Below are 27,650 nucleotides of genomic sequence, written 5' to 3' on the forward strand. Positions count from 1 at the left end.
CGACCTCCGACCCGGGCTCCAGCTTGCCCACCACCTGCCTTGCTCTTACCCGTCAATCCAGCCTCACTGGCCCATGGAGAGCCCAAAGCGGCCAGGCCCACGCGGGGCCCGTCCAGGGGAAGCCCGCTGTGAGCGCGGGAGCGCTTTCCCTGCTGGCTGGCGGGCACCCAGCCACACCTTCGTCCAGCCCCCAAACGCTCACAGCTCCTGTCAGCGGCTTCCTGTGCCACCCCACCGGCACCCGCCCTCCGAGCGGACGGTCACTCGCCAGTCCCCGGTACTCTCCCTCCTCTCTGGCAGAGCTTCCTTCTGTTCTGGCCCTTTCTCTTCTCCGGCCTCCATACGCTGACCCCCTGCGCCCATGTCTGCCACCGTCCCCCGCTCCAGGTCGACCAACAGGGGACCTGCCGTCTCGCCCGCCAAACCTGTGCCCCTCCGGGGTCCCCCCTGCAGAGATCGCCCTGTTCACCTCACAGCGGGCCGTCGCCCGGACAGAGCTGGGCACCTCTCCTGCAGAAATCTGGCTGCGGGTCCCCTGTGTGCTCGGCCCCAAATCCAGACTCCTTCTAGGCCCCCAGCCCCCCAGCCCGTGTGCCCACCTCACCCTGTGTTTGTGACACCAGGCCCTCCGCCATGCCTCCAGTCGCTAGCTGCCTGAGAGATCACGGGCCAGGCTGCGCCATCTTACCGATGAGGAAGAAGTGGGGGCCTCGGAGGCCACTACCACCCAAAGGGGGCTGGGCCCGAGCCTCCAAAAGCCCTCAAGTCTTGGGGTCACCTCTCAGGGAGGCTGCCTAGACTACACGAGACCAAGGTGGGAAGTGAAAGACCGTTCTGTCCAGTTCCCACTCAGCCCAACCAGAGGTCACCTCCTCCAGGAAGCTCTCCCGGGGGCCACCGGGCAGCAGCTGACACTCCCAATCTGGGGCTGTCTCGACCCCCGCCCCCATGGCTATCTCTGGAGAAGACGCTCCTCAAAAGTATCTGACAGACCAAGGCAGTGCGACCGGCTGGTTCTCCACCGCTCTGAACGGCATTGCCTGTCACTGCCGGGACCCGGCTCTCAGAACGACGACGTTAAAGCGGTTTCCTTTCATTGGGCAGCTGATTCCCCTTTTCCCCTTGCTTCCAGGAAACTCAGCATTACTCTAGGGCCCAGGGTTGGCTCCTCCGCCTTGCTTTCCTCCTGCTCCCACTGATGTCCCCCCAGAAGGCTCGGCCAACCCTCCGCCATGGCTGGATGGAAGATGAAGACGCGAGGACAACACAGAACGCGGGTCCTGGAGGGACGCAGGCAGGGGCGGGTGACGAGGTGGGTGACAGGTGGAAGCGGGGTGGCTCCAGTGTCTCACAGCTGGTGCAGCCTCCCCCCGCCCCTACAGAGAGAGCGGAGACCGCAGACCAGAAGTGTCGGAGGTGGCGGGGCGGGGGGCACAGGGCTTCTTGTTCAGGGGCTCGGCGGGGAGAGGACAGGGCCAGGCCCAGGGCAGCGGGCCCCAGGGGTTCGCTCCAGTGCTAAGAATCCCACCAGCACGCATCAGCCTGGTGAGCCCAAGCTCCCGGACAGCTTTCTGGCAGTTTCTTCTGCCCTCGACCCACAGGCCCTGCCTGCTGCAGCCTCAGGGCAGTGGGTGGGGAGGCGCAAAAGTGGCTGTGCCGCCAAGGTTGGGGCGGGCCAGGCCCCGGAGGAAGGCCCGTGTCTGCCTGTACAGACCAGGCTTCCGGGCAGTGGCCCCTCCATCTGGGCGGATGTGACCCAACCTCACGGCACGGGGTGTGGCGGGCAGCGGAGGGATGAGGGCAGACGGATGGACAGACAGACGCACACACAGAGAAAAGAAAAAGAAGCAAGTGGCCCGGGCGAGGGCCACCTGTCGCTCTCACCTGGCAGGCGCTCACCTGATCTACAGGCCAGATCCACGTCCTTCTCGAAGTCGGTCTGCAAGACAGAGGCGGGGCGGGGTGAGGCCCCGGGCCGAGCGGGAGCCGCACCTCGAGGGGTGTGCGTGTGCGCACGCGCGTGCCCGCCACGGAGCGCCAGGAGGGCTCCAAGCTCACGGCCGGGGGGGCGGGGGGGCGCTCCGGGCTCAGAGAACCGCCGGCGGGCGGCCCCGCCCCTGCGTACTCCGTGTGCGTGCGCGCGTGCGTGCGTGCGTGCGCGCGCCTGCCAGGGCGTTTGTGGATGAGCTGGGAAGGCCGGTCCCACTGCAGCTCAATCGTGCTCCTGTCCCACCCCGGCTCTGTCTCCCCCGGCCCCCGGCCCCTGGGACTCCAGCACAAAGACCAGAACCTCTGCCAGGGCCTCATGTCCCTTCCGGGGGGCAGGGCACGCAAAGGGTGTCACGCCAGAGCCCCCGGGGCCGCCGCCTGCTGATGTGCAGGGCGTGGGGGGCTCCGCCCCCGTCATCTGCGTGGTCCTCCCCACAGACCCGGGGGTGAGGAAACAGAGGCCAGCCGACCAGATAGGTGGAACGGGTTCAGGCACAGATGTCCGGTGCCAGGGTGAGGCCAGCTGTCCCGTGAGCGGTGGCTGAGATCCCCGCTGCGACACCTGCCCCACCCCAGCCCAGGAGCTCGGTGGACTGGGAAACCCGGCTCGGGCCACCCCAGGCTGTGGCGTGCACTTCTCCAGGGGCCGTAGGGCTGGGTCCTAATCCCAAACCTGGAGGCTCCTTCTCTGCAAACCAGAGGTCGGGTCGGTGGGAAGACTACAGAATCTGAGGGGAGAAGTGGGGCCCGGAGCGGTATCGGGGGCCCCTGCCCACGACCGTGAGGGTACAAGCCTCCTCCCGGTGCCGGCCGCTGGCATCTGCTGAGGTCCCGGCTGCGAGCCTCGCAGCCGCCACGAGGTGGCTCGGCGCCCGAGGACTGAGTGAGCAGCTCCCGGCTGCCAGGCTCACTGCATACCGGGGGGCACCCAGCGGGCAGCAGGCGGCGAGTGACAGCCTGGAGAATTCACCCAGGGCGCTGCCAGGACCTGAACAGGAGGAGGCCTGATGGCACAGGTGGGGGCGGGGGTCAGGGAGGGCTCCCTGGAGGTGATGTCTTAGCAGACACCCGCGGGGTGGGCAGTACCTGGACCCGAACGGCACGTGTGATGCCGGAGGGCCTGAGTGGACCCGGCTGGGGACAAGGCCACGCGGGGTGGAGGGTGAGTGGACAGGCCAGGGCTGGTCCGCCCGATGGAGGCTGAGTGAGCCAGCGTCCCACCCCGGCTGAGCTGGAGAACAACGAAGGGGGCACGGGAGGTGCAGAGATGGGGGCGCCGCAGCTGAGGCGGGGGCACTGTGGCACCGGGGGTGGGCACGGGCCAGTGGCAGCCTCGCCCAGACGCATCATCTGGGCCCTGCCCGTCCCCAGACCCCGGACCAGGGATTTCACCTTGGTGAGCCCCAGTCTCCCCAGTGTTGGACTGGGCTCGGAGCTCTTCCTCAGGGGCCGCTGGAGCCTAGAGCAGCTCCGAGCAGGGCGAGGAGACACCGCCGGGGGCACCGCGCGCTGAGCCCTACCATGAGCTGGGCATGGCCGTTCTGGAAGGAGCCCCCCGAGTCCCCGTTGCCCTCCTCCTGGCGGTCCACCACGCGACACTTCACGGCGTCCTGGACCTGGCGAGAGAGAGCAGAGCGGTCAGCGGCAGCCCTAGACCGCTCGCCCGGCAGGGTGGTGGGAAGGCAAGGGCAAGGACCGTGGGGCGGCCCCTCCGTGAGGGCGGCCTGCGTGCCGGGGCCCTGCCTCCCTTCCCGTCTCTGAGATTCTCTCCGTGCCCTTTGGGGCATGGAAATTCCAAACTCAGAGAGTTCCAGGCCTGCTGAGGACACGCTGCAGCCCTCCGGGCCGGGGTGTGTCGTGAGATCCGGCCGTCAGGCTGAGGAGGGGCCTGGAGTCCACACCCTGTGCCGAGTGACCACAGCCTCCGCTGCCCCCACTGCCCTGGAGGCGCTCCGCCCGGGCTCCACGAGGGCCCTGGGACAGCGCATCTGTGGTGGCGGCGGGTCCCAAGCTGGGTCACTAACAGCACGCTCCACTGAAGGGGATCTCACCCATTATGGCCACGGACTCTTCAGAAGGGCGGGGACGGCGGCTCTGGGCCAGAGGCCACCCAGGCAGCCGGCACAGAGCGCTAGAGGAGACCTGCGTCTGCAGGGAGGTGCTGGTCCGTGAGCGTGAGGAGCAAAGGCCGCACCTTCACCCGCGGCTGGGGCAGCAGCCAGCAGAGCCCCCCTCGGGGAGCGGACGCTGTGGGGCCATGATGCGCAAAGGGAGTAAGTGAAGGCACGGGGACAGTGAAAGCACAGAGGGCTTCCTGGAGGAGGTACCTGGAGTGAGGTGGGCAGCTCTGGGAGGAGGGGGCGCTGAGGCTGGGGCTCCTGGCTCCCAGACCCAGCACAGACCCGCGGACCTGCCCCCACTCACTCCAGGTGCTGAGCCCAGGGCGCCCCATGCTCCACGGCTGATCGGCGGTGGTGCTGGGGTCTCGCCGGCCTCAGGGCCACTGCCTGGGCCTCCCCTGGCAGGTGCACCTTCTTCCATCCTTGTGACTCACTGAGCCACCTAGCAGACATCTCTAAGCACCTACTGTGCGCCCAGCGCAGGCAGGCCATGGGCCAGGAGACAGCAGATGGGAAAGCAATGTCTCCATTGGCACAGAGAGCAGATGTTCTCCCAGAGGGCCTCGTGGCCCCTCCTCCAGGTAGGCCATCCGGCCAGCCTCATCCCCTCTGCTGCCCTCAGGAGACTCACGACCACGTTGCTCATCGACCTGCCAAATGTTCCATGCCCTCCCCACAGAGGCCCGACTTTCCCCTGGTGGCAGGGTCCCTGTAGCATGGGCCCTGCAAGAGGGACCCAGGAGGTCACAGAGAGCTTATGGGGAAGTCCAACCATCCTAGGAAATCATGCATCTTCAGGGGTGCCTGACTGTCCCCCAGAGCAGGCCCCTGAGGCAGACATCCCTGCTCTCCACCTGGCAGCCTGTGCCGGGTCCCTGGAGAACCTCCTATTTGGGTCAGGTGGGCCTGCAGAACGCACCTTCTGTTTTCCAGTTTCTACCTTCTCTCCTTTGCAGGACACAGCCTCTGTTTTATCCGGTTACTGAGCTTCTCCGCTTCTGTTCTCATGCTTTGAATTCCCACAAGCTCCCTTTCTGTTCTTTTTGGGTAGCCTGCTGTTCTTGTTTCACAGAAGCCGGGCAGCTGAGGGCCAAGGGCGTGAGCTTAGAGCCCGGTCAGTGACATGTGCGCACACCCCACTGAGGCGACCACCCCTGTGCTGGCCTTGAGCCGCCCCATCCATAGAAGATGGAGTAACTAGCAGTGAGAATTGCTGGCACGGATCAGTCAGGCCAGAGCCGGGCATGCGTGGCTGCCAGGCTGGGCGCGCGAGCGCTCTCTCTGAGGACGTCGCCTCGGGGCTGTGGAACGGCTTCTTCCTGGGCTGTCTCTGGGGCCCACGGCTGCCTGGATCTGAGACTTGTCCGGCACAGGCTCCCCTCCGGTCCTCAGGATTGCAGAGTGGACACGCGGGACCAGCCAGACGTGGACGTGTGGTGGAGACTGTGGCGGCGGCTTGCCAACAGGGCTGTTCTAACATCAGAAGCTTCGGGTCTTTGTCATCCGGTCTTTCCCTGTGGTCGGAGCCCCTGGAGGGGGGTGCTCACCTCTCCCCCAGGTGGTCTGAGGCTGGGGGCCCCAGCTGTCAGGGTGACCAAGGGCCAGCACACAGGTTTACACACCCCTGTCTCGCCAGGGCGCCCCCAGACCAGGGCCCCAGAGCCCCCACCCGGGGCGGTGGAGCTGCATGTGGGGGAGGTGGGGTGGGGGCTGTGCTGCCAGCCCTGGGCGGGGGCGTCCAGGCTGCTACCTAAGCGGACAACCAGCCATCCACCGCAGACCTTCCCTGGGCATCCAGGGCCCCTGCAGCGCCACTTCTGGAAGCTCTCTGGCCTCAGTGCGCCGGGCCTGCCCCACCGCCAGCTATAGACCCGGCTTCCTCAGGCGGGCTGAGCTCCTGACCCCCGTTCTTCTCCCCGAACTCCCAGGCTTCACTGCGAAGCCCTTCTCCCGCTTTCTTTGCAATCTGTGCTTTAAAATCGCTTTGCCATCTTTCTAGGAGGTTCTAGGAAGGGGAGGTAATTCTGCGTGTCTGCCCACCCGCTCCGGCCCCTTCAGCCTCTGTGGACATCCCGGCCTCCTCTGGCCTCACGAGGGCACCTCTTCCGCCCACGTCCGGACGCACGTTCTCCGCGTGTCCGCCTTCCCGACGCGAGAGCGTGTCACCAGAGCTGTGGCCACCGGGCAGGTGGCCGTCGGGAGAGTTTGGTGAAAGCCCCTCTGGAGAGGCCCAGAGACACCGGGCCAGGAGTCTCTGCCGTCGTTGAAAGCTGCTGACGTTTCCGGTGGCTCTTGGTCCCACCGAGCCCAGGAGGACAGGACCCCTCCGGTCTGAGCCGGCGAGGGGCGCAGGGGCGCTTCCAGGAGGGGGCCTTACACAGACCACGGCCCTCAGCCGCCCCAGCTGTGCCGCGCATCCCCGCCTTATGGAGCGGGGAGGGGGGGGGTCCCGAAGCCGCGCCCCCGCACCCCCCGCCCTTCCCGCAGGCCGCGCACCTCTCGGCGCAGGATGCAGTGCACCATCACTATGACGAAACCCTCCAGCGAGTCGAAGACAGCGAACAGGATCTGGAAGAGGGCGGAGCGGCGGTCGGTGACGGCGAGCACGGCCGACATCCAGGTCAGCGCCAGCAGCGGCAGCACCACGCAGGAGCTCCACAGCGACGCCCTGCGGACAGCGCAGCGGGGGGCCGCGTCAGGGCTGCCCCGGCCGCCCTCCCGCCGGGGGCCGCATTCCTGGGGGGCCCTGCTTGGCGCCCCTCTCCCGGGGCTCTCCACCCGCTCGGAGGCCCGGGCCCTCCTGGGGAGCAGAGTTCTGCCCGGCAACCCGCCCGGAGTCCAAGAGCTCCCAGAGACTCGGGAGGGTGGTCTGCGGGGGGGCGGGGGGGGGGGCTGGGCAGTGGTGAGAGAGGAACTCTCTGGAAGACCCGGGTTCCTAACTGTCCAGGAGGCCACAGGAGGGGAGGTGCACTGGAGGCAGGAGCTGGGGGGCTACAGGGTGGCCATTGTGGGGCGGTGTTTGGCCAGGCCTCTGAGCTCTGGACAGAGAGAAAGAGAACGAGAGAACTACTCCAGGAGATGACAGACAGACAGGGCCAGACAGGGGTGGGGGTGGGGACAGAGACGAGAACAGAGACCCACAGGCACCTCATCGTCTCGGCAGGCCCCGCTCCGCTGGTGCCCCCAGGAGCCCCCCACGGCGGCACTGCCCTCTGCAGCCTGGCACCTCCTGGTACCACTATGGGCCACGCTGTGGCCGCTCGGAGCCTGTCGTGTCTTCCGAACGGCGCAGTCACTGTTTCGTAGCCTCGGGGCCTGTCGTGAGGGCACCAGCAGTGGGGCTGGCTCGCATCCGTGTCTGCGAATTGTGCCTGACCCCACCCTCACCACTGTTACAACTTCCGGGGCTCTGCCCCCATGGGCAGGTGACTGCCTTGCAGGAGCTCCAAGGAGCCTCTGGGGCCATGGTCATTCCCACCAGGAGTGGGGGCTGGGGTCCGGGCCACCTGCTCCCCTCCTTACAGGACACCTTCATCAAAAGGATGAGGCAGACGCAGGTGGAGCAAGAGAGGTGCAGGGGCCACAGGGGCGAGGGGCGAGGGGCACGAGGAGGGGAGGCAGGGGCGAGGGGCACGAGGAGGGGAGGCAGGGGCGAGGGGCACGAGGAGGGGAGGCAGGGGCGAGGGGCACGAGGAGGGGAGGCAGGGGCGAGGGGCACGAGGAGGGGAGGCAGGGGCGAGGGGCACGAGGAGGGGAGGCAGGGGCGAGGGGCACGAGGAGGGGAGGCAGGGGCGAGGGGCACGAGGAGGGGAGGCAGGGGCGAGGGGCACGAGGAGGGGCTGCAGGTGTGAGGGGCACGAGGAGGGGAGGCGGGGGTGAGGGGCACGAGGAGGGGCCGCAGGGGTGAGGGGCACGAGGACCCTCAGGCAGGGGCCAGGGCCACCAGGAAGCAGCTGGGGGTACGGGGGCTGTTGGGAGAGAGGCTGGGAGGACCTGGGGTCCGGGCTGGACCTTGCTCACCGGGCGGGGGCAGGAGCCCTCCCCAGAGGTGCACCCTCTCTGCCCTGCGGTGGGGAGCCTGCCACAGGCCCTGCCCGAGCCATCGTCCTCCTCTCTCCAGACCCGTCTGGGTGGCCTGCACAGAGGACAGGCCTGTCTCCTCCCTGTCTTCTTCCTCCTCCTTTCCCCTCCCCCTCCTCCCCCTCCTTGCTCCAGGACTCAGGTCCCCATGCCAGCCCCAGCCGCAGCCCCATTTCTTCTCCAGGACAGCCCCCCGGCCAGCTGCCCAGTGGCTCGAGCCTGAGCCAGGAATCACCCCGAAGCCCCCACGCTTCTCTCCTGACCACTGCGTGGGCTTCAGACCTAGACCTGACAGACCCGCCTCCCCTCCCCTCCCAGGGTGGGGGACCTGCCGATCCCCGGCCCCCCTCCACCCCCGGGTGCTGAGGCCCCCAGCCGCGGTGCCCGTGCCCACGAGGGGTGCTCTGCCTGCACGAAGGGCACAACCTGAAAAAGTGGGCCCTGCAGGACTGTGCACACACTGCCCGGCTGTCCTTTCCCTTCCCGGCTCTGAACCTCTGTGTCTCCACCGTGGCTGGCAGGGCTCCCTCGTCTCTCTCCTCCCTCCCAAAGCGGACCCTCTCTGGCCACCTTCGGAGCAGGAAGGCAGGGCAGAGCCCCTGGGGCGGGCAGAGGGGCAGTGTCATCCGGCTGTGGGCCATCTTCCCTCGGGCTGGAGCCCTGACATCTACAGCCCGAGGTGGCTGGCAGATGGCCCGGGCTTGGGGACCCTGCCTTAGTGGCATCCCCGTAGCCCCGAGTTCTGCCAGGGCCACGAGGAGGAGCCCGTGCGGGCCTGGGTGCGATCAGTGGGCAGGAGAGGGGCTGGCGGGGAGACCCGCGGGCAGTGGTACCGCCTGACCCTTCGGAAGGTCAGATGCCCCTGATGCGGAGGAGGGGCATGAGCCTGGCTCAGGGTGGGCCGGGCCACTGACCGGAACCTGCTGCGTGACCTAGCAGGGAATGTCCCCCAGGGCTCTTGTGACAGGCCCAGGATGGCACCCTCCACCCGGAAAAGACTGGCGTGTGAAGCAAACAGCGCGTATTCCCGGAGCCTCGTCCCTGCCTGGGCCTCCCAACTTGGTTTCTGCCTCAACGGATCCGTCCCGACCTGAACCCGGGTCCCCCCACGGCCAGGAGTGCCCCGCACACTCCCCCGTGCTCGCTCACGGGACACTCCCCCACCCCCCGCACCCATCCACTCACGCACACATGCGCTTACAACACTCAGCGCACAACCCAGACCCCGGCACAGCCACACGCCGATGGCAGGCCGGTGCACAGTGTTCCGACGCTGACCCGGCCCCATCCCGTCCCTGGCCACACGGAGGAGGGGAGCCTGGCGAAGGGCTGGGTGGGGAGGATCCCCAGAGTGGATGGCAGAGGTGACAGAGTGACAGAAAAAGCTTAAAACAAACAAAATGTGACTCAGAGAGCGGAGCCGGGGGCGGGGGCACTGGCGAGGAGAGGCACTAACGTGGCGTTACTGGCGGCTTCGGAGGCGGTGGCGGCCGCCGACAGGACTCCCCACTCGGCACGTTTGAGGGCGCGCCCAAGGGGGGCCCCGGGCGGCTGACTGCAAGTGAAATGCAAAGGCCGAGACGAGAGCAGACACTGTTCTCACGGAACCGGGGCGGGCAAAGCAGGCACACGGACCGGAGCAGTCCTGCCTGAGCCTTCCTAGGCCGGCCGGGGTCCCGGGAGTGGGCTGGGGGTCGGGGGTCGGGCGACCGGGTCCCGGGTCCCGGGTCCCAGGAGTGGGCTGGCTTGTCAGGGGGAGGGGGCACCGGGTCCCAGAAATGGGCTGATTGGGGTGGGTACCGGGTCCCAGAAGTGGGCTGGTGGTGGAGGGGGGGGGGAACCTGGTCCCAGGAGTGGGCTGGCTGGTGGTGGGGGACCAGGTCCTGGAGGGGAATGGTGGGGGGGGGGGGCCCGGTGCCAGGAGGGGCTGGGGGTGTGGGGACCGGGTCCTGGGAGTGGGCTGGCTGGTCGGGGGGAGGGGGCACCGGGTCCCAGAAATGGGCTGATTGGGATGGGTACTAGGTCCCAGAAGTGGGCTGGCTGGGGGGCGGGGGGGGGTGGGACCCGGTCCCAGGAGTGGGCTGGCTAGTGGTGGGGGACCGGGTCCTGAAGGGGAATGGTGGGGGGGGGCCCAGTCTGGGAGGGGCTGGGGGTGTGGGGGGACCGGGTCTGGCGGGTGGTGGGGTGGGCTGAGTCCAGGGTTGGGGTTGGGAGGCTGGGGGGGACCGGTTCTGAAGGGTTGTGGGGGGGACCAGGTCTGGGAGGTGGTTAAGGGTGGGGGGAGGGCACCAGGTCTGAGCGGGGGGGACCGGGGTAGGGGGTGGGGGCTGGGGTGGGGGACTGGGTCTGAGTCGGGTGTAGGATGGGCCCAGATGGCTCCTAGGGGAAGGAGGGTTGCCACAGGAAGTGGGTGCAGACTGGGTCCTGGGGTCAGAGGGTTTGGGGTCCACGAGACAGAGAGATAAAACAGGGTCCTGGGGGACGGCAGGGCCGGTCCTCCCACACGTCCGTGTTAAGCAGAGGGTGAAACGATGTGCCCACGTTCACACGAAGAACTCCCGGAGTGAGGCCATGGCCACTTCCCTCCGGTCCCCCGTATCTGCTCCGACCGTGCACTACCCCAGGCGGCTGCCCCAGCCGGGGAGCACGTGCTGCACCCGACCACCACCAGTCAGCTACCTGGGCGGCACCCTCCCACAGGCCCTGTGTATGCGCAGGTGTGCGTGCGTGCGTGTGCACACGAGTGTGTGAGTGTGGGGAGGACTCCTCCTGCGGGGGGAGGTCTCCGCGCAGCCGTGCAGGCACAGCTGGGAGTGCGTCCGCACCAGGGCACCGGCTGCACGCCCAGGAAGGGGCCCCAGGAGGCAGGTAGCCCGACGGACGCCCTGGGCTCTGGCAGCTCAAACCCGCTCTCCCCGCCACTCGCCCCACTCGGCTGCAGGGACGGAGCGGAACGAGGGAGCCCGCCCAGGGGCGACTGCGGAAGCCGGGGGCCGAGCCAGCTCCGAGTGAGCGCCGCGTACCCATTGCTGCAGTGCTCTGACGGGTGTGCAGCCCTCGGCCGGCCAGGGATGTGCCTGGGGGGCGGTGTGTCCTGAGGGCGGGCGGGGTGGGGCGCGCCAATCCCCACTTCCAGGGGATGAGGCCCAGGGAATGGGGGACCCAGACTCCCAGCCACCGTGGGCACTCCGGGGTCGTCGTCCACTTCCCCTAAAGCAGTGTTAGCGGCTTTCTAACCAGGACCAGAGAGGATGGTTTCCTGAAGCTTCTGTTCACTAGGGTTAGCAGGAGGAGCAGGAAGAGGAGGAGGGAGACAGAGACAGAGACAGAGACAGAGACGGACGACTGGCATGGAGGGAGGGGAGTAGGCACCGGCGAGGGCAGAGGGATGTGCAGAGCGGCAGGCAGAGGTGAGGTGCGGAGGGCTCAGAGGGCTGGGGCAGGATGGAGTCAGGGGGTCAGTCTCAGCCAGTAGCTGCCCCCGTCCGTGACCTCAGGGCTCCCATCCCCTGGGGGGCGGCCGGGGCACACTCGGGACCAGCCTCCTGCAGAGCCACGTGCCCTGTGGCCAGACGCTGCCCTCTGGGCTCCGGCTCCCCAAGTAGGAGGAGCATCCTACCTGTCCCCTGTCCCCTCCTCCCATCGCTGAAGCCACCATGAGGATGGGCAGGTTGTATCCTCGCTCGGGGTCACCCAACCCCAGGGTAGGGAAGCGGGGGGCCAGGTGCACCCTTCCACCGTCCCTGTGGTCCCCGCGGGGGTAGGGTCTCCAAAAACAAGGGGCTTTACTCTTTCTGAGGACTAGACGGAGAAACTGAGGCACAGGGCAGGGCAGGGGCTGGCCGTGAGCCTTGCACGGGCCTCTGAGCCTCCTTTGTCCACCTGCTCTGGGGCCCGGGGGCAGTGGGTGGGCTCTGGGTCTTTGACTCAAGGCGGGTGAGGCGCCCGGGGCCGGCCCTACCCTGCCCGTTCCTTCAGCTTCTTGTCCGTGATGCCGTCTTTGGAGACGAGCTTGTTGAACACGAGGATCCCGATGACCATGTTCACCTGCAGAGAGGAGCAGGGCGTGGGGGCGGGGCTCCAGGGGAGAGAGCGCCACCCAGCAGGCTCGCCAGCCCCGCCCACCTCCCCCCGGAGCAGCCGTCAGGTGGGGGTTCTCCCGCCACAGGGCTCCGCCCAGGGCGAGGTGCTGCTGCTCAAGTCCCCCACGTGACCCTCCCACGTGACCTGCTCCCCAAGGATTTGGGAGCCCTGCCGGCAGGGGTGGACAAGAGAAGGGGCCGGGCTGACCCAGCTGGGGCTCAGAGGGTGACGTGCAGGGCGCCCTCCAGAGGCTGGACCCCGGGCTGGCCTGCACTGGGCAGCCCCGAGGCCCATCTGCTGTCCCCACTGTGGTCGGCAGCGTTTGCCGAGCTGGGATGCCATCTGTCCAGAGGTCGCAGGTCAGGGATCAGGCTGGCTCTACACACAGGGTGCCTGCCCTGCTCAGACCACAGAAGGGACCTCGTGTGATCCAGCCGCCATCATGCTTGGGGGTGCCCTGTGCCCCCGCAGCCGCTTACCCCCCCGCCCCGCTCCTTGGATTCCTCCCACAACAGGGAGCTCATCCCTCGCTAGGGCCCAACCGGAGGGCCGTCTCGGGGACACCCTCCCCGTGCTGGGGCCACACTGCTCCTGTGCTGCCATGGTGCCCTTCCTGACCCCCTCCCGCCAGCCACCCGCACCCTACAAAGTGCTTCCTGCTGTTATCGTTGTGTGAGCCACCGCCTACGCAAAAGAGAAGCTGTCCCCAGGGTGTGCCCGTCGGCCCAGCCACGACCCTGGAGACCTTGGGGGGTCCCTTCTCCTGGGTGGGGAGGCTCCCAGCTCATTTCTGTGCTCCCCTGAAGGCCCTCCCCTTGGCTCCCACACAGCTGCCTGACAGCTGCGAGGACTGGCCCCACACTGCTCGGATCTGGATATGGGGCGCCCCGACGCCCTGCAGCCCCTCGATCTGAGCGCTCATGACTCCACACACAGCAGCGGCCAGGCCCTGCCTTTCATCCCCGTCTGAACGGAAAGTTCCCGGACTCCGGCACCGGGGCTGGAGGCATGTTTCCTGGGTGACCTCATTTTCTGACAAGGCCAGGGGCAGAAGGGGCAGGACAGCCGCTGCCACCACCCTGCCTGTAGCAGGCTCTGTGCTGTCTCTACCTGTGTGTCCCCGTGTCACTGAAGGGGCCCTGGGCTGGGGTCCAGCCGTGCCCTCCGGACGCACCCTGGGAGGGGGTGTGGGGGATGGGGGCTCCTGCCTCCACCAGCTGAGCCTCCCATCCGTCCTGGGTCTCGCCTGTTTGTAAAACGGCGAGCCGGCCCGGCCTCTGAAGAGCGGCATTGACATGCACAGCACGCAGGCCTCTCCCTTCAAGGAATAAAGGAGCCGGGACCCTCAGGCTAGGCCCGCTGCCCACCGCCTCCACCCTCACACGCGGGGCCTCCCCCGGGCCTGTGCCCAGGTGCCCCCACCAAGGCGGTGTGGCCCTGCGTGGAGAGGGCTGGGCTCGGGCAGGGCGGGCGGAGGCCCCCAGCCGTGCCCAGCTCCCCCTGCTCAGCCCTAACTTGGGGACAATAACCCTGTGTGCCACATGGCACGGTTTCACATCCGTCCCCAAAGGAGTGTGGGAAGTAGGGGCGAGGGAAAACAAGGAGGTGCTTCCTTCTCGAGAGGGTGACAGCTGGTGGCAGCAAGAGACAGGCCCCTGGCCCCCCAGCCTCAGGCTCTGCCGGCTCCTCTGCTCCTCACCCAGGCCTAGCTGGCCCTCCCTGCTACCCCGTCAGCCATCCGCCCACTGTCCCCACTCGGCCAGTCGCCTACCCGGCGAACTCACACCTATCTCCTGGCAGGTACACGGCCGGTGCCCGATAATCACACATGCTGTGCTCACAGAAATAAACGGCCACTCCTGCAGCCCAGCCTCTGTACTCCTGCACCCCGAGGGCAGGGCAGGGGGACCGTGAACGCCATCCACCCCTTGGTGATCAAGGCGACCCAGAAAGGGCAACGCATACAGCCCACGGCCACCTGGGACGGCGGGGAGGGTTCAGTACCAGCACGACAGCGGCGGCCGGTCCCACGAAGGCATACAGCAGTCCCCCCTCCAGGGAGAGCCAGCAGCTGGGGAGGGAGACGGGCTGGTCAGTGGCCAGGCGTGGGCCCAGCCCCTGCCCCCCGGGAAGGCAGGTGAGACGCAGGGGAGCGGCAGAAGGAGCCGGGCGCTTAGCAAGCCCTCCTGTGCGCACGCCGCGCACTCACGCTGGCTTCCCAGCCCTCGGGGCCCCGGGCGGCACTGGCGGGCCCGGCTCACAGACGGAGAAGCGGGCGCAGGGCAGCGGCACGGCTGCTCGGACCCACACAGCACAGGGCCGGGCTGGCCAGGTAAGGGTGCCTGACCGCCCCAGGCTGCCCCCCACTCTCCTCCTAGACCCCCCCCCCCGGCCCCGCCCCGCCCCACGCCAGCCTCACACACAGACCCTTCTTCCCGACAGAATTCCAACATTCTGGGTTGGGCCCCTGGTCTGGCCCTCCACCTGCCCACTCAGCCCAGGCCCCACGGCTGGGGGCACCCGGTGCTCTGCTCACACATCTGGCCTGGTCCTGCCTCATCGCACACATGGTCGCCAGCCCCGCCACCCACGGTGGCCCACGGGAGCCCCGAGTCCAGCGAAGACACTATTCTTCTGCACTGTGGCCTCTGCCCTGAGCATCCCACCCCATGCTGTCAGACAAACTCCTCTTCATCCTTCAGAACCCCCACTTTAATGGCCTCACCCTCCCCTGATCCACCCCTGACCCTCTCAGCGCTGGGGACAGTGTCCATATTTACCTCCTGGCACTCACGCTACTGGGGTTTCCGGTAAATGGGTTTTCATGTCCACTGTCCCTGCTGCCCACGTGGGGCACTGCTTCAGGGCCCAGCCATGGCCTGTTCCCCTGGGGCTCCACAGAGAGCCAAGCCCATGCAGCCTGCATCAGTCCCTCCCCTTGCCTCTGGCTCCCCCGTTCCTCCCCTGTGGCCTGTAGCCACAGCTCCCGGCCTTGGTTCCTCTCCCCCAACCCTGGGAATCATCACACTGCTTTTAGGATAACCCCAAGCTTCCTGGCTTGGCATTCAAGGCCCCCGGACCTCGCCCAGCTGACCCTTCAGGGCCTCCCTGACTTCATCTGCAAAACAGGCCCCTTACCACCTGCCTTGCCCTGGAGCTATGCGCCACCCCTGTCACCACAGTCATGCAGGGGTGCACACGTGGGTACAGAGGGGAAAACAGGCCACCGGAGCTGTCCGAGGTACCTAAGGAGGAGGTGCAAAGCTCCAGTGGCCCTGAGCCTCATTTTTCTCCATTCTGCTGCCCAGTCCGGGAGGAGCTGGCTGATTAGGGGAAGCAGCCCCTCGAAGAGCCCAGCCTTCAGCCCCGGGGCCCCCACCCTCTTCCAGCCTTAGGTCTCTCCTCTGTGAAACGGGCACCCAGCCAGCTGTCACCTTCTAGGGCAGTGGGAGGGTCTGGGGGAGCCGAGCGGCCTCCACCCCATCCCCACCCTGCCCCGACTCACTAGTTCATGGTGCTGTACCCTTTGGCCTTGGTGAATCCCACAGAAATGGCCACGACCAGCGCAGGGAGCCCTGGGGAAGGACCAGAAAGAAAGGGAGTCGGTCCCCCCACCATCCGAGCCCCGTCCACCCTCTGCCTCCTTGCAGCCCCACGGGTGGGCTGAGGCGGGGGCACAATGTGCCTCTGAAGCCCCTGAACAGGGGGTGACACCTAGCATAAGAGAAGGGGACAGGAGGTGGACGGGGATGAGGGCCTATGGAACCGTGGTCGTGACAGGCAGGTCAGCAAATGACATACAGGACACCGAATCACACTTGAATTTCAAATAAAAAAGGAAACATTTTGGGGGCACCGAGGGACTCAGTTGGTTAAACACCTGATTTTTTATTTCAGCTCAGGTCACGATCTCACGGTTCGTGGGGTCAAGCCCCGCGTCAGGCTCTGTGCCGACAGCGTGGAGCCTGCTTGGGATTCTCTCTCCCCCCCCCCCTCTCTCTGCCCTGCCCCAGTCATGTGCACACGCGCTCTCTTTCTCAAGATAAATGAATAAGCGTCAAAAAAAAATTCCAAAAAGAAAACACGTTTAGTACGAGCGCATCCCAGATATTGAATGGGATGTACTTCAAAAATCAGTCGTTACCTGAAATTCAAATGGACTTGGTGTCACGTTTTATCTGGCAACCCTGTGGAGGCCCAGGAGGACGAGGGCAGGGCAAGGGGGGAGGGGGAGGGGCTGCAGCAGGGCAGGCCCGGGGAGGGGCAGCCCCACCGCCCACCTGCCCCGGCACGGCTCACCCCAGCCCAGGCAGAGGAAACGCTTGCGGATGAGGCGGTTCCGGAGGCGGCCGGTCACGGCCATGTAGGACTGCCAGGCCTCGGTGAGCACCCAGCAGAAGGAGGACAGGAAGAAGAAGTGGAGGAAAGCAGCCACCAGAGTGCACACCACCTGGGCGGGGCAGGCGGGCAGGTTAGGCCGGGCAGGTGCCCACTCACCCGTTCCCTGCCCGCCCCGAGTGAGGCCGACAAGCTCAGCGTTTGCAGCAGCAATGAGGTCAAATCCCCAGGCGCGAAGCCACCGAGGGGTCCCCCGGTCCACTGCCTGTAGGAGGGCTGCTGATCGGCTAGCCGCCCCCTCCCCACCCCCCAGGAGTGCTTGTGTCACCCGGGCCACAAACTGCCGGGGACAGAGCCCCCTCTCCCTCCAACTTTCCCGACTACCCAGAGATACACCCAATGCCGGCGGGAACCCGCTCAAGGGCTCTGGGTTCAGTCCACCTGTTCAGCAGGTGGTGAACCTGACACCCAGGGAGGACAAATCACCCTCAAGCTCACATGGCACAGACAAGACCCGACGGTCTGGGCCCCAGTGGTGGGCCAGGGCCCTTGAACCGGCTCATCTCAGAGCGCCAGTCCAGCTGGAGACTCCAGACGTCGGGTCCTGGCCAGACGACAGCTGCAGTCGGAGGAGAACGCGGGACTGTGTGTGGCCCTACGCTCTCCTCCCCGAGCTTCCTTGGGATCCTTCTGGGGGGCATCACCGTCACCCCGTCCCACCTGGGCACGCCGGGGTGTGCACAGTAGGGCAGAGATCACCTACCTTATTGCGGGTCTGGGTCTGCCCGATGAGGATGAGGGCGTTGGAGGAGATGATGGAAAAGCAGAAGTTGATGAGGATCACAGACCGCTCTGAGCGGATGTACCTACGGGAGACAGGGTGTCAGTGCCCCACGGGGCCTCATCGTCACGGGAACTGGGGTCCTGTGGATGTACCAAGACTAGGGCACCACCTCGTCCCTGCAGACCTTGCTGCGGCCACTGTCGCCACCACCGCCCCTACCACACTTCCTGCCTACTGCACACTAAATTCCAGCATGTAGTCAGGTGCCAGGGAGGGTTGTGGGGAGACATTGAGCGCAGTTGACCGTTCCCGCTGGGGATGGCTCATCCTTAGAGTTGCTTCCCCTTTTTGCGTAAGATCTTCTCCCTGTCACCGGATCCCTTGGACACGGATCATTTCTGGGGTCTCAGTCTCTGCCTGCTCCTGGTTTTCAACCTAGCTTTCCCCCTGTCCCACTAGCCCTTCCCACCCCGTTTGATCCTGACTTTGAGGCCAGAAGACAAAACGGTTCCGAGTGGGGGCTGCAGTGGCTTAGCTATACTCCAGCTGTGCAACACTGGGCGAGTGGCCCAACCCCTCTGTGCCTCCATCTCTCCATCTGTGAGACTGGTGGAGGGAATGGGATCTGCTGCTCGGGACGGTGACTGAGATTCAAGGGGCAGGATACAGAAAGCATTAGCCCCCATCACTTTTTCTCCCATTTTCCAGGGCAGCCAGCCTCCCAGTGGCCTTGGGGGCTGAGATCCAGGCAGGTGGTGAGCAGAGGGTACAGGGCTGCCCCTCAGGGGCCATGATGCGGTCTGATGTGGTGTGTGACCTTGGTGGGGGGGTCACTTTCCAAGGGGTTGGGGTCCTGACTGCGGCTCACAGGGGCAGTGACTCAGCCAGCAGAGCTCAGAAAGGAGGCGCTTTGAAAACCTTCAGCAAAACCCTCAGAACTGCAGCAGGCAGGGCTGGAGGGCGGGAGCTGTCCCAAGCCTCCTTTCCCAGAAGTCTCTGGAAACCAAGGCCTCAGGGGAGGGGCTGGCCCAGTGGGCCAAGCACGCCCACGGGGATTGGGACAGATGGTCTGAGGAGGGGCTGAGTGGGAGGAGCACTGGGTGCTGGTTAGATGCGGGGGGGGGGGGGGGGGGGTTTGGTGGTTCAGTGCTCCTGCCCTAGGGGAGGATGGGGGTGGGGGTACGGGGAAACAGGCCCACCCTGCCCCGCCTACACGACACATCGATCTCTCCTCGTTGGCCTTAGGGTTCGACATCAGTTCTGCTGCCCACGGAGCCCAGACACCAAGAGGCAGCTGCAGGGCTATGGGCTGGGTGACCTTGACTCACACTCCCAGCCCGAAACCTCAGTGGGGCTCACAGCAGGGCTCTGGGGGCAGGGAGGTGAGAGCTGCCCGCAGGCGCCCCCGTGCCCGCACACACTCATGCTCGTCTGTGGCCCGTGCCTGCGCATACATGTCCCTTACCCCAGGGCTGGGGATGGCTGGGGACTGCTGCCTTTCCCCCACCCTGCCCGGCCGGGGGAGCAGTCCAGGGGTCCTGTGACGAGGCCCCGCGGCCCGGGCGAGGGGAGTGAGGGGCAGGGAGGCCAGGGGAGGCTCTTGCCCTGAGACCTGACCCCAGGCTCAGAGAAGACCTCGCACGCCCGTGCGGCAGGACACAGAGTTTGGGGGCTGCGGGGTCCCAGGGCAGGGCGCTTGGCTGGGGAGTAGGCTGGCTGGCATCTGCCGGGGTGGGGGGGGGGGCATTCCGAGGGCAGGAGGACGTGTGGCCACCTTCTGTGTGCAGCAGCGTGGGCACAGCAGAGGGCAGGAGAAAAGGGTGACCGGTCGATCCCTGACCGACATCTGCCCCACCTCTCCAGTGCTACCCGGCATCCAGGCAGCGGCCCCCGGGGAGCCCGTGGGGACTGTCGGGGAGGGAGGGGGACAGAGGGAGGAGGGTGGTGGCAGAGGTGCGGTGGGGGTGCGGTCCATCTGTGATGGCGGTGGGTAGGGGGAGACAGGGGCGGGGTGGTGACGACAGAGGGGACGGTACCGCCGACTGGGAAGGGGGCTCTGGACCAGCCTGTCCCCGTGGCCACCCTCCAAGAAGAAGGGACAAGACTTGACCCCGGCCGCGGGGTTCCTGGGGCCCACGGGGGCCGGCCCCCCAACCCCGGCCCCTGCCCGCGCTCAGGCAGCACCTCCACACGGAGACGTAGATGATGATCAGCATGAGCAGGGTGAGGGACGACACGCCACAGCCCACGATGAGCGTCACCGATGGCACGGTCCCCTTGTCCATGTTCTGAGGGTTCCAGGGCGGGAGAAAGCGGAGTGAGGGCCCGGCCTCGTGGGCGCTCTGTGGCCCTGAAGGCTGGGGGGCGGGGGTGCCAAGGTGGAGCCTTCCCTCTGCACCCCCAGCACTCCCCACCCCCCCACCCCCGTGCTGCCCCTACCCCTGGCCTGGGCAGTCCCGTGAGGGGCTTCTCCTCTCTTGCTGGAGGCGGGGCCTTCGCTGGCGTAGGTACAGTCACCTGCTGATGAAGCCTTTGCCTACACTTCACAGACCTCCCACCCCCACCCGATTCCAGAGGAGGCTCTCCCCGTGTCACAGGCAGGTCACAGGGCCCCCCCCACCCCCCACCCCCCCCCCCCCCCCGCCCCAGACAGCTCTCCCAGCCTGCACGCCTCTGGAAGGCCAGCCGACAGCAGAACGCGGGGCTCCCTGCACCGGCCCCTTGGCTCCCGCTGCATCCGACCGGCATCCGACTGGCACCTCCAGCCTCCACTGCCTCGAACCCTGTTCCCTCCACCGACACCGCTGCCCCGCAGCCCCTCCAGGCGCCCCGGCTTTACGCTCTTCCCTCGACGTCCCTTCTGCTCTGCCAGGTCCCTGTGTTTCACCTACCATGCTTGGCCCGCTGATCTGCACCCCCACCCCTGCCCTGGCCTGGCCCCCACAGCTCTTCTCCAAGTGGTGGCCAGAGAATTTTGTAAAATGCCATTAGAGGCCACGTCCCTGCCCCGCTCAGAATGCCCCCTGCCCCGCTGGGAGTGCTCCCTGCTTCGCTCAGAGTGCTCCCCTGCCCCGCTGGAAGTGCTCCCTGCCCCACTTAGAGTGCTCCCCTGCCCTGCTCACAGGGCTCCCTACCCCCCTTGGAGTGCCCCCTGCCCCCCTCAGAATGCTCCCCTGCCCCAGAGTGCTCCCCTGCCTTGATCACAGCTCTCCCTGCCCCGCTCAAACTGCTCCCCTGCCCCCACTGACTGCTCCCTGCCCCACTCAGAGTGCTCCCCTGCCCTGCTCCACGAGTGCTGCCCTCCCTGCCCCGCTCAGAATGCTCCCCTGCCCCACTCAGAGTACTCCCCTGCCTTGATCACAGCTCTCCCTGCCCCGCTCAAAATGCTCCCCTGCCCCCACTGACTGCTCCCTGCCCCGCTCAGAGTGCTCCCCTGCCCAGCTCACAGTGCTCCCTGCCCCGCTCAGAATGCTCCCCTGCCCTGCTCAGAGTGCTCCCCTGCCCAGCTCACAGCGCTCCGTGCCCTGCTCAGACTGCTCCCCTGCCCCACTCAGAATGCTCCCCTGCACTGCTTACAGCACTCTGTGCCCTCCTTGGAGTGCTCCCTGCCCCACTCAGAGTGCTCCCTGCCCCACTCAGAATGCTCCCCTGTCCTCTCACAGCGCTCTGTGCCCCACTTGGCGTGCCCCCTGCCCCACTCAGAGTGTTCTCTGCCCCGCTCAGAATGCTCCCCTGCCCTGCTGGAAGTGCTCCCTGCCCCACTTAGAGTGCTCTCCTGCCCTGATCACAGCGTTCCTGCCCCGTTACAGTGCTCCCCTGCCCCCACTGAGTGCTCCAGTGCCCTGCTCATAGTGCTCCCTGTCCCGCTCAGAGTGCTCCCCTGCCCCGCTCAGAGTGCTCCCGTGCCCTGCTCAGAGTGCTCCCTACCCACGCCCCACCCCCAAACTGTGAATGCTCCCGAGGCCACTGGGCCTAGCCCTGCCCACCTTCTGCCTCCGCCTCATGAGACTGCCCCGTCACCTGGCTGCCTCCTTGTTCCCACCTCAGAGCCTTTGCACCAGACGGTCCCTCTGCCCAGAACACCCTTGCCAGTATGTCGGTGGTGGTGCCTCTGGTGCCTCTCAGAGGGACCTCAGGCTGGAAAACAGACCAGTTTCTCCCCCCCACGTAGCTCAGCGCAGCCCTGAGCGCCTAGCTGGCCTGTGCTTACGCACGCACCACGTGTTTGCCCCGCCCCCCGCGTGACTGCCGGCCCACACGTCCACGTCAAGGGCCACGCCGAGCCCCAGCGGGCAGGGCACCCTGGTAAGCGGCATGCTGGCACGTGGCAGGGGGACGGCACGCTTGTTGAGCACTGACCGCGGCTCCTCGGCGGGAGGGACCCAAGAGGATGGTCTCTGCGGGCCCTCCCCGGCCCGCTGCCTCTGGGCTTGAGGGGCAGCGGGTGAGCTGGGGACATGATCAGGAAAGCACGGCTGGGGGACAAGGGGCTGCTTAGGGGCCCCCACCCTAAGGGGGACACTCCTAGCCCTGCTCCAGTCTGACTCGGCCGACACCATTCAGGGCAGCTCTCAGAGCCCGGCTGAGCCCGGCACGCTGCACCGGGCCTCTCCCACTCCGCTGGCTCCTGAAGGCCCAGCCCCGCAGTTCTGCCCTCAGATGGTGCCTCCCGCCTTCCTCAGGCACCTAGAGTCGGAGCCCCCGGAGAGGGCACCCACACCCACCCGACAGCGTGGGGTCCACCCACGTGCGTGCTGTTCCTGCGGCCTGGACGGCCCTTCCCCACACTGCAAACACCACTTCCCGCCCCCCAGGCCCTTCAGTTCCGGCCTGGGTCCCACTGCTGGGGGAGGCTGGCTGTCCCTGCAGCCGGTGTCCTCCTGTTCCTGAGCCCCCTTGGGCCAGGCCCGGCCCGGACGCTCAGTCGATGAGGCCGGCTGGGTGAACGGACACGGGAAGGCAGGCTCCAGGAAGATGAGGAAAGTCGTCCAAGGTCAGCCAGGCGACCAGCAGTCCCTGGAGGCATGACCCAGGGCGCAGCTCCCACACAAACTCGTGTGTCCACACAGGGAGGTGGAGAACCCCAGGGAGGCGGGGGCTCGAGGCCACGGCCCGCACCCTTGAACTTGCCAGGTAACCCCGAAGGCCGGCTGGCCACGCAAGTCACGGGTGGCCAAGCAAGTGGCTCGCACCCGCTCCGTGGCCGGCTGCGGCCCCGACCTCCGTGGCCATCTGCCTCCATCTGCCCTCATTAGGCCTGGCAGCCACGTGCCCGCCCACTCCCTCCCCCTCCACCTGGCTCATCCGTCACTCCTGACAGCCCCGGCCCCGCAGGTTCTAGACGACGTGGGGAAGAGAAGGGGACGGGATGAGTGGGCAGGGGTCCCAGGGAACTCTAGCTCTTGTTGGGGGTTGGGGGGCCAGATTAGAAATCTCCAGGGCAAGAGATTGGCTCCAACCCACACACAGAGAGAGAAAAGGTAGAAGCCAGCCGGCCTCCTACTGGAGACAGGCTCCCTAGCCAAGTTCGGTGCCACCCCAGGGCCTTTGCACATGCTCCTCTCACTGCCCAGTGCTCTTCCTCTGACCTTCACAGGGCTGGCTCTTCCCTCAGCTTAGATGTCACCACCTCACAGAGACCCTCACTGAACACTGAGTCTGAGCCAGCCCCTTATCTCTCTGCCCCCTCATCTCCTTTTGAGACTTTCCAGGGTCCCGGCCCTCCCCCTACCCAGGGGCTCTCTCTTTTGTCGTCTATGTGGTTACGTTGATTTCCACCACATCAGCTCCCTGCTTTCAATCTTCTCCCCAACCGTGTGCCCATCTGATGCATCCTAAACACAGATTTCCTCTTTCCGGCACCACCTCTGTTGTCCTGCTACTGCTCCAACACCACCCATGGCTCACAGCTCCCACGTAAATAAGTCCTCACGCCACCACAGCCTAACTCCTGCCCCACTGAGGCTTGATCCCAGTCACAGGCTGAGCCCTGACCCTGGTGAGGCTAGGAACACGGTTTCAGGCACATCACAGAAACACCACCAGCAACAACCGTGCTTTATAGAAGCCCGTACTTGCCAGGCCACGCTGAGTGCTGTGAATATCTCACGGAGCTCGGTCCCCGCTGCAGCTCGGAGGCAGACAGCATCGCCCCCTCACAGATGTGACTCAGAGCAGTTACTCAACCTTCCAGCGGTCAGCGGCACGGCTGGCATCTGACATTCTGCTTCCACGCAGAGCTCGGGCGGGAGTGGGGGACACCTGGGCCCTGTCTCCCTTCCCTCCTTGCCCTGGCCTGGGATCTCATCTGTCCCTGGCTCCTGGGGTGTGATCACAGCACCCCATCCATACCCCGGCTCTGGACTCCAGTCCCTTGTGGCCACTCCATACCGCAGGATTCCCGGCGCGTCCACCTGCTCAGACCCGGATCCCCACGCCTGCCCAACCCCATCCTGCCCCAGCCCAGCCCAGCCCACCTCTGCCACCACCCCACCTGCCAGCTGGGCTCTTGTGCCACCACTCCTGCTGGGATCCCTCCAAGACACCAATCCCACACCGTTCTCCAGCCCCCCCACAGCCCCCCGGCTCCCCACTGCCCTCAGGACGCAGCCCCAGCTCGCCCCAGCCCCGGCCTTGCCACGGCGTCCACACCCCTGCCCTCTGAGCCCCACCTTGTTTGTCTCCTGCTTGCTTTCTGCCGTCCTCACTTTGCCCGGGACGACTGTCACTCCTCTCCTCTAAGCTCAGCTGCTGAACTCCTGCTCACCCCTCAGGGCCCCACTCCAAACCTCCTCTTCATATGTGCCTCCCGAACCACCCCCCCCAGGAGGGAAGGAGGCTGCTGCCGTGTCCCCCGCCTGTCTGAACACACATCCGTCCCCCGCATCGGACCCCGTGCTCCTCCAGGACGGGACTAGACCTGGCACGGGCCGCCCCCCAGGCACTCACAGGGCTCGGACGGGCTCATGGGGTGCACGGCAGCTCAGTCCCTCCCGCTCAGGATCTCTGGGGTCACCCCTCGCTGGGGCCAGAGCCGGCCGGGAAAGGAGAGGGAGACGCTGGCAGGCGAGCACGGGGTGGGGGTAGAGCCCACCCCAGCTCTTCTGGCGCTCTGACTCGGAGCTCCCCCCATGCCCTTGAGGGGGTCACACGCTCAGGCAGAGCCAACTCTGGCACCGTCTTACAGATGAGGAAACCGAGGCTCGCCGTGGCCAGGCAGCTTGCCCTCGGTCCCGCGGCCAGTGGGGGAGAACTCCCGTACCTTCAGCCTCAACTCCTTTCAGGGGGACGGGGACGGGGTCCCACCTTTACGCACACAGACACGCTGGGTCCGCAGCTGCCGACCCCCCTAGCAAACAAATCCTCAAACTGTTCACAGACCGAGACTCTGTGCTCCCGTCTGCCCGCCCCGGCACAGAGGCCTCCGGACGCTTGCCCCTGGAGGCACCCGGCGCAGGTCGGTGTTCCGGGAGAAGTCCGGGACACCAAGCCCTCCGCTCCTGGTTTCAACAGCACCACCACCCACCCCTCACTGGAGCTCGGCCCCCGGCCCGGACACCGCCTTTCTGTGGGAGGCTCTGTCCGCAGCACACGGGGGCCCTCCCACGCTGCAGACCCTGGTGGAGGAGACCCCCCCCCCCATCAACCGGTCGCCCCCTCACAGTCACCCTGAATAACACACGGCCACTTCCGTTCTATAGGAGGGGAAACAGAGGCTCCGAGGGGGGGAAGGCCAGGCCAGAGTCACTGTGTGTCAGGGCCAAGCCAGGGTTTCAACACTAACTCCAGGCACGCATCCCACTCCGGAACCCTCCCCTGCCCCGTGCCTTCCTCCTCACGCTCCAGAGAATGAGCAGCCACCTGGGGGTCCTGTTTGCTCTGGCCTCGCAGGGAACTCAGAAAGCCCCCAGCCCCACTGGTGACAGAAGAGGCCTGCTGCTTAGCGCTGACGACTACCTATGCAGACAGTCACCTCTTCCAGGGAGCCCCCCGGATGGCCCTGGCTCCTGCCTGCAGGACCCAGGCCCAGAACCAGCAACACCAACAGCCCTGTCACAGGGACAGCCGGATGGGGGAGGGTACACTGAGGTCAGGCCCAAAAGCAGAGACCCCCGTCCAGCCAGACTTGCCCCAGGACCTAGGGCCTTCCCCAGGAAGGCTGTAGACCCTGAGAGCACACTCCCCAGGCCTCAGTTTCCCTGCCTGTTAACGGAAGGTTTACGGCAATGACCTCTAAGGTCCTGTCCAGCTCCATCCCCATCAGGGACCCTGGCTGACGTCACTCTCCGTACCCACATCCCACTGGACAAAGGGGGTGGTGGGCAGAACATTCCCAGAAAGGCCTGGAGCTATTTTCCACAGGGAACCCAGGGGTTCCTGAGGAGAGATCTGTGATACCCCCATCCGACGAGGGCCTGCTACCCCAAACACCCATGGAAGCCCGGTCCCCCCTCCCCACGGTCCGTCCTCCACATCTGCTGCTCAGTGATCCTTCCCCACTGGGCCTGGACCCAGGGTCTCTGTGGGCAAAGACCCCTTCCCTCCTCGGGGGGCCCAGTGGATGGGGGGGCTTCCTGGGACCCCGTGAATGGAGCCCAGCACTGGGCAAGACGGCCCATCAGCTCCAGTGGGCCAAGCCCAGCACCCAGGGCTCCAGCCTGGGAGCTGGCCCCAGATGCCGTCGCCATAGAAACCGGCAGCCCCCACAAGAATCACGGGAACAAAAGGGAGGCCCCTGAGATGATGGGGCCTTCCCCAGGAGGGCTGGGGACCAGGGCCAGACCCAGCACCCTCAGGCACTCCAGGACTCCTACCTGGGGACACGGCTGCCTCCAGAGGCCAGGGTCTACTTGGGGAGGTTGGGGAAGGTCTCCCATTTAGGTGGCAGCTCCTCCCTCTCCCAGGCGGGCCAGGACCCTGCCCCCCAGCTGAGGGGGACGCCGACCAGGTGAAGGGGGACGCCAGCTCCGTCAGGCCAAGCCTTCCCCTCCGGGCCCCCAAAAGCCTGGGCCCAGCCTGCCCGGCTCCCCGAAGGGTCGGTTCCCTCCAAGGCCCCAAGCCCCCAAGGAGAGTGGGGGAGACTCACCCATCAGTCACTGGGGGGGGGGGGGAGGGGAGAGGTGCCCAGCCCCTCCCCGGCCAGTCCCCAACTCCACACCGCCACCCACCCGGCTCCCACCCGCCGTCTCCAGAGGCCGGCCCCGGCCAGGCCGCGGGGGGCGGCCGGGCGCACGGCCCCGGGCAGGGATGAGTCCGGCCCCTCCCGCGCCAGTCCTGCGCCGGAAGCGCCCGCCCCGCGCCCCCCGCGCCCCCCGCGCCCGTCGCCCCCGCGCGGCCCGGCCGGGGTCTCACCGCGTCGGCGCTGAGCTGGGCTAAGATGGCGAAGGTGGAGAGCCGGTCACAGAGGCAGCGCGTCCGGAGGGCGTCGAGGGGCACCGTGCGGCAGCCGCGCCACGACCAGGGCCCGAGCTGCGGGGGGGCGGGGGAGGAGGGCCTGGGGGGGGGCGGGACACACGGGGAGGGGGGGACAGGGGCGGCGTGAGCGGCGGGCGGCCGGCGGCCCGGCCCCCTGTCCCCGCCGGCCCGCGCCCGCACCTGCGCCCGCAGCCGCGCGCCCGCCCCGCCGCCGGCCCCCGGAGCCCCGCGCCCCATGGCCGCCGCCGAGCCACGGGAGAGCGAGTCGCGGGAGCGCGGGGCGCCGGGCCCTGGCCCCGCGCCCGGAGAGCGCCCCGCCCGCCGCGCCCCCAGCGCCGGAGCCGAGCCGAGCCGGAGCCGAGCCGGAGCCGGAGCCGGAACCGGAGCCCGAGCCGGAGCCGGAGCCCGAGCCGGAGCCGAGCCCGAGCCGAGCCCGAGCCGAGCCGGGGGCGGCGGGCGGGGCGGGGGCGCGCCGGGAGGGGTGCCGGGGCCGCCCCCGCTACTCCGCCCCCGAAGCCCGGCGCGGCGCTGGTGACCTTGGGACCGCCCCCGCCCCCGCATCCACCTCCGCCGGGCTGGTCGCCCCCCGGTGTGCGCCGCCCGAGGCCTGGGACAGAACGGCCTTCCCCGCTGTCTAGAGGCCCTTCGTTGCGCCTTGCCATTTAAACACGGGGACTGAAGGACTCCGGCGCTCTGCGCACCGGTCGCTGTGGATGCGAGTCCCCCACCCTTCAAGGCCGGCCCGCGGGTCCGGGAACTTAGGAGCCTCCGGCCGGCACACCTGGTCCTGGGCTGGGCCTGCCTTCCCTCTGCCTGCCGGCCGCCCGGCAGAAGGTGCCCAT

At 67.2% G+C, this 27,650-nt stretch overlaps 1 protein-coding gene across 13 annotated transcripts in view; it reads right to left on the minus strand.

Moving 5' to 3' along the window:
- ADGRB1 (adhesion G protein-coupled receptor B1) overlaps positions 1 to 27,650 on the minus strand; it is a 79,026-nt gene that overhangs the window by 3,827 nt on the left and 47,549 nt on the right. For 5 of the 13 annotated variants that reach the window (XM_053208160.1, XM_053208163.1, XM_053208159.1 and 2 more), the window contains exons 18-28: positions 26,746 to 26,887; positions 19,579 to 19,682; positions 17,374 to 17,476; positions 16,572 to 16,722; positions 15,778 to 15,847; positions 14,277 to 14,343; positions 12,151 to 12,236; positions 7,257 to 7,424; positions 6,606 to 6,777; positions 3,510 to 3,605; positions 1,885 to 1,939 (exon numbers count right to left, since the gene is read on the minus strand). In XM_053208160.1, coding sequence (XP_053064135.1) covers positions 1,885 to 1,939; positions 3,510 to 3,605; positions 6,606 to 6,777; positions 7,257 to 7,424; positions 12,151 to 12,236; positions 14,277 to 14,343; positions 15,778 to 15,847; positions 16,572 to 16,722; positions 17,374 to 17,476; positions 19,579 to 19,682; positions 26,746 to 26,887 — 1,214 coding nt within the window. The remainder of the gene's footprint in view (positions 1 to 1,884; positions 1,940 to 3,509; positions 3,606 to 6,605; positions 6,778 to 7,256; positions 7,425 to 12,150; positions 12,237 to 14,276; positions 14,344 to 15,777; positions 15,848 to 16,571; positions 16,723 to 17,373; positions 17,477 to 19,578; positions 19,683 to 26,745; positions 26,888 to 27,650) is intronic. The other 8 variants (XM_053208166.1, XM_053208165.1, XM_053208162.1 and 5 more) reach the window with 7 other exon arrangements.

The sequence above is a fragment of the Acinonyx jubatus genome, chromosome F2 (assembly GCF_027475565.1).
Source record: "Acinonyx jubatus isolate Ajub_Pintada_27869175 chromosome F2, VMU_Ajub_asm_v1.0, whole genome shotgun sequence".
Lineage (NCBI taxonomy): Eukaryota > Metazoa > Chordata > Mammalia > Carnivora > Felidae > Acinonyx > Acinonyx jubatus.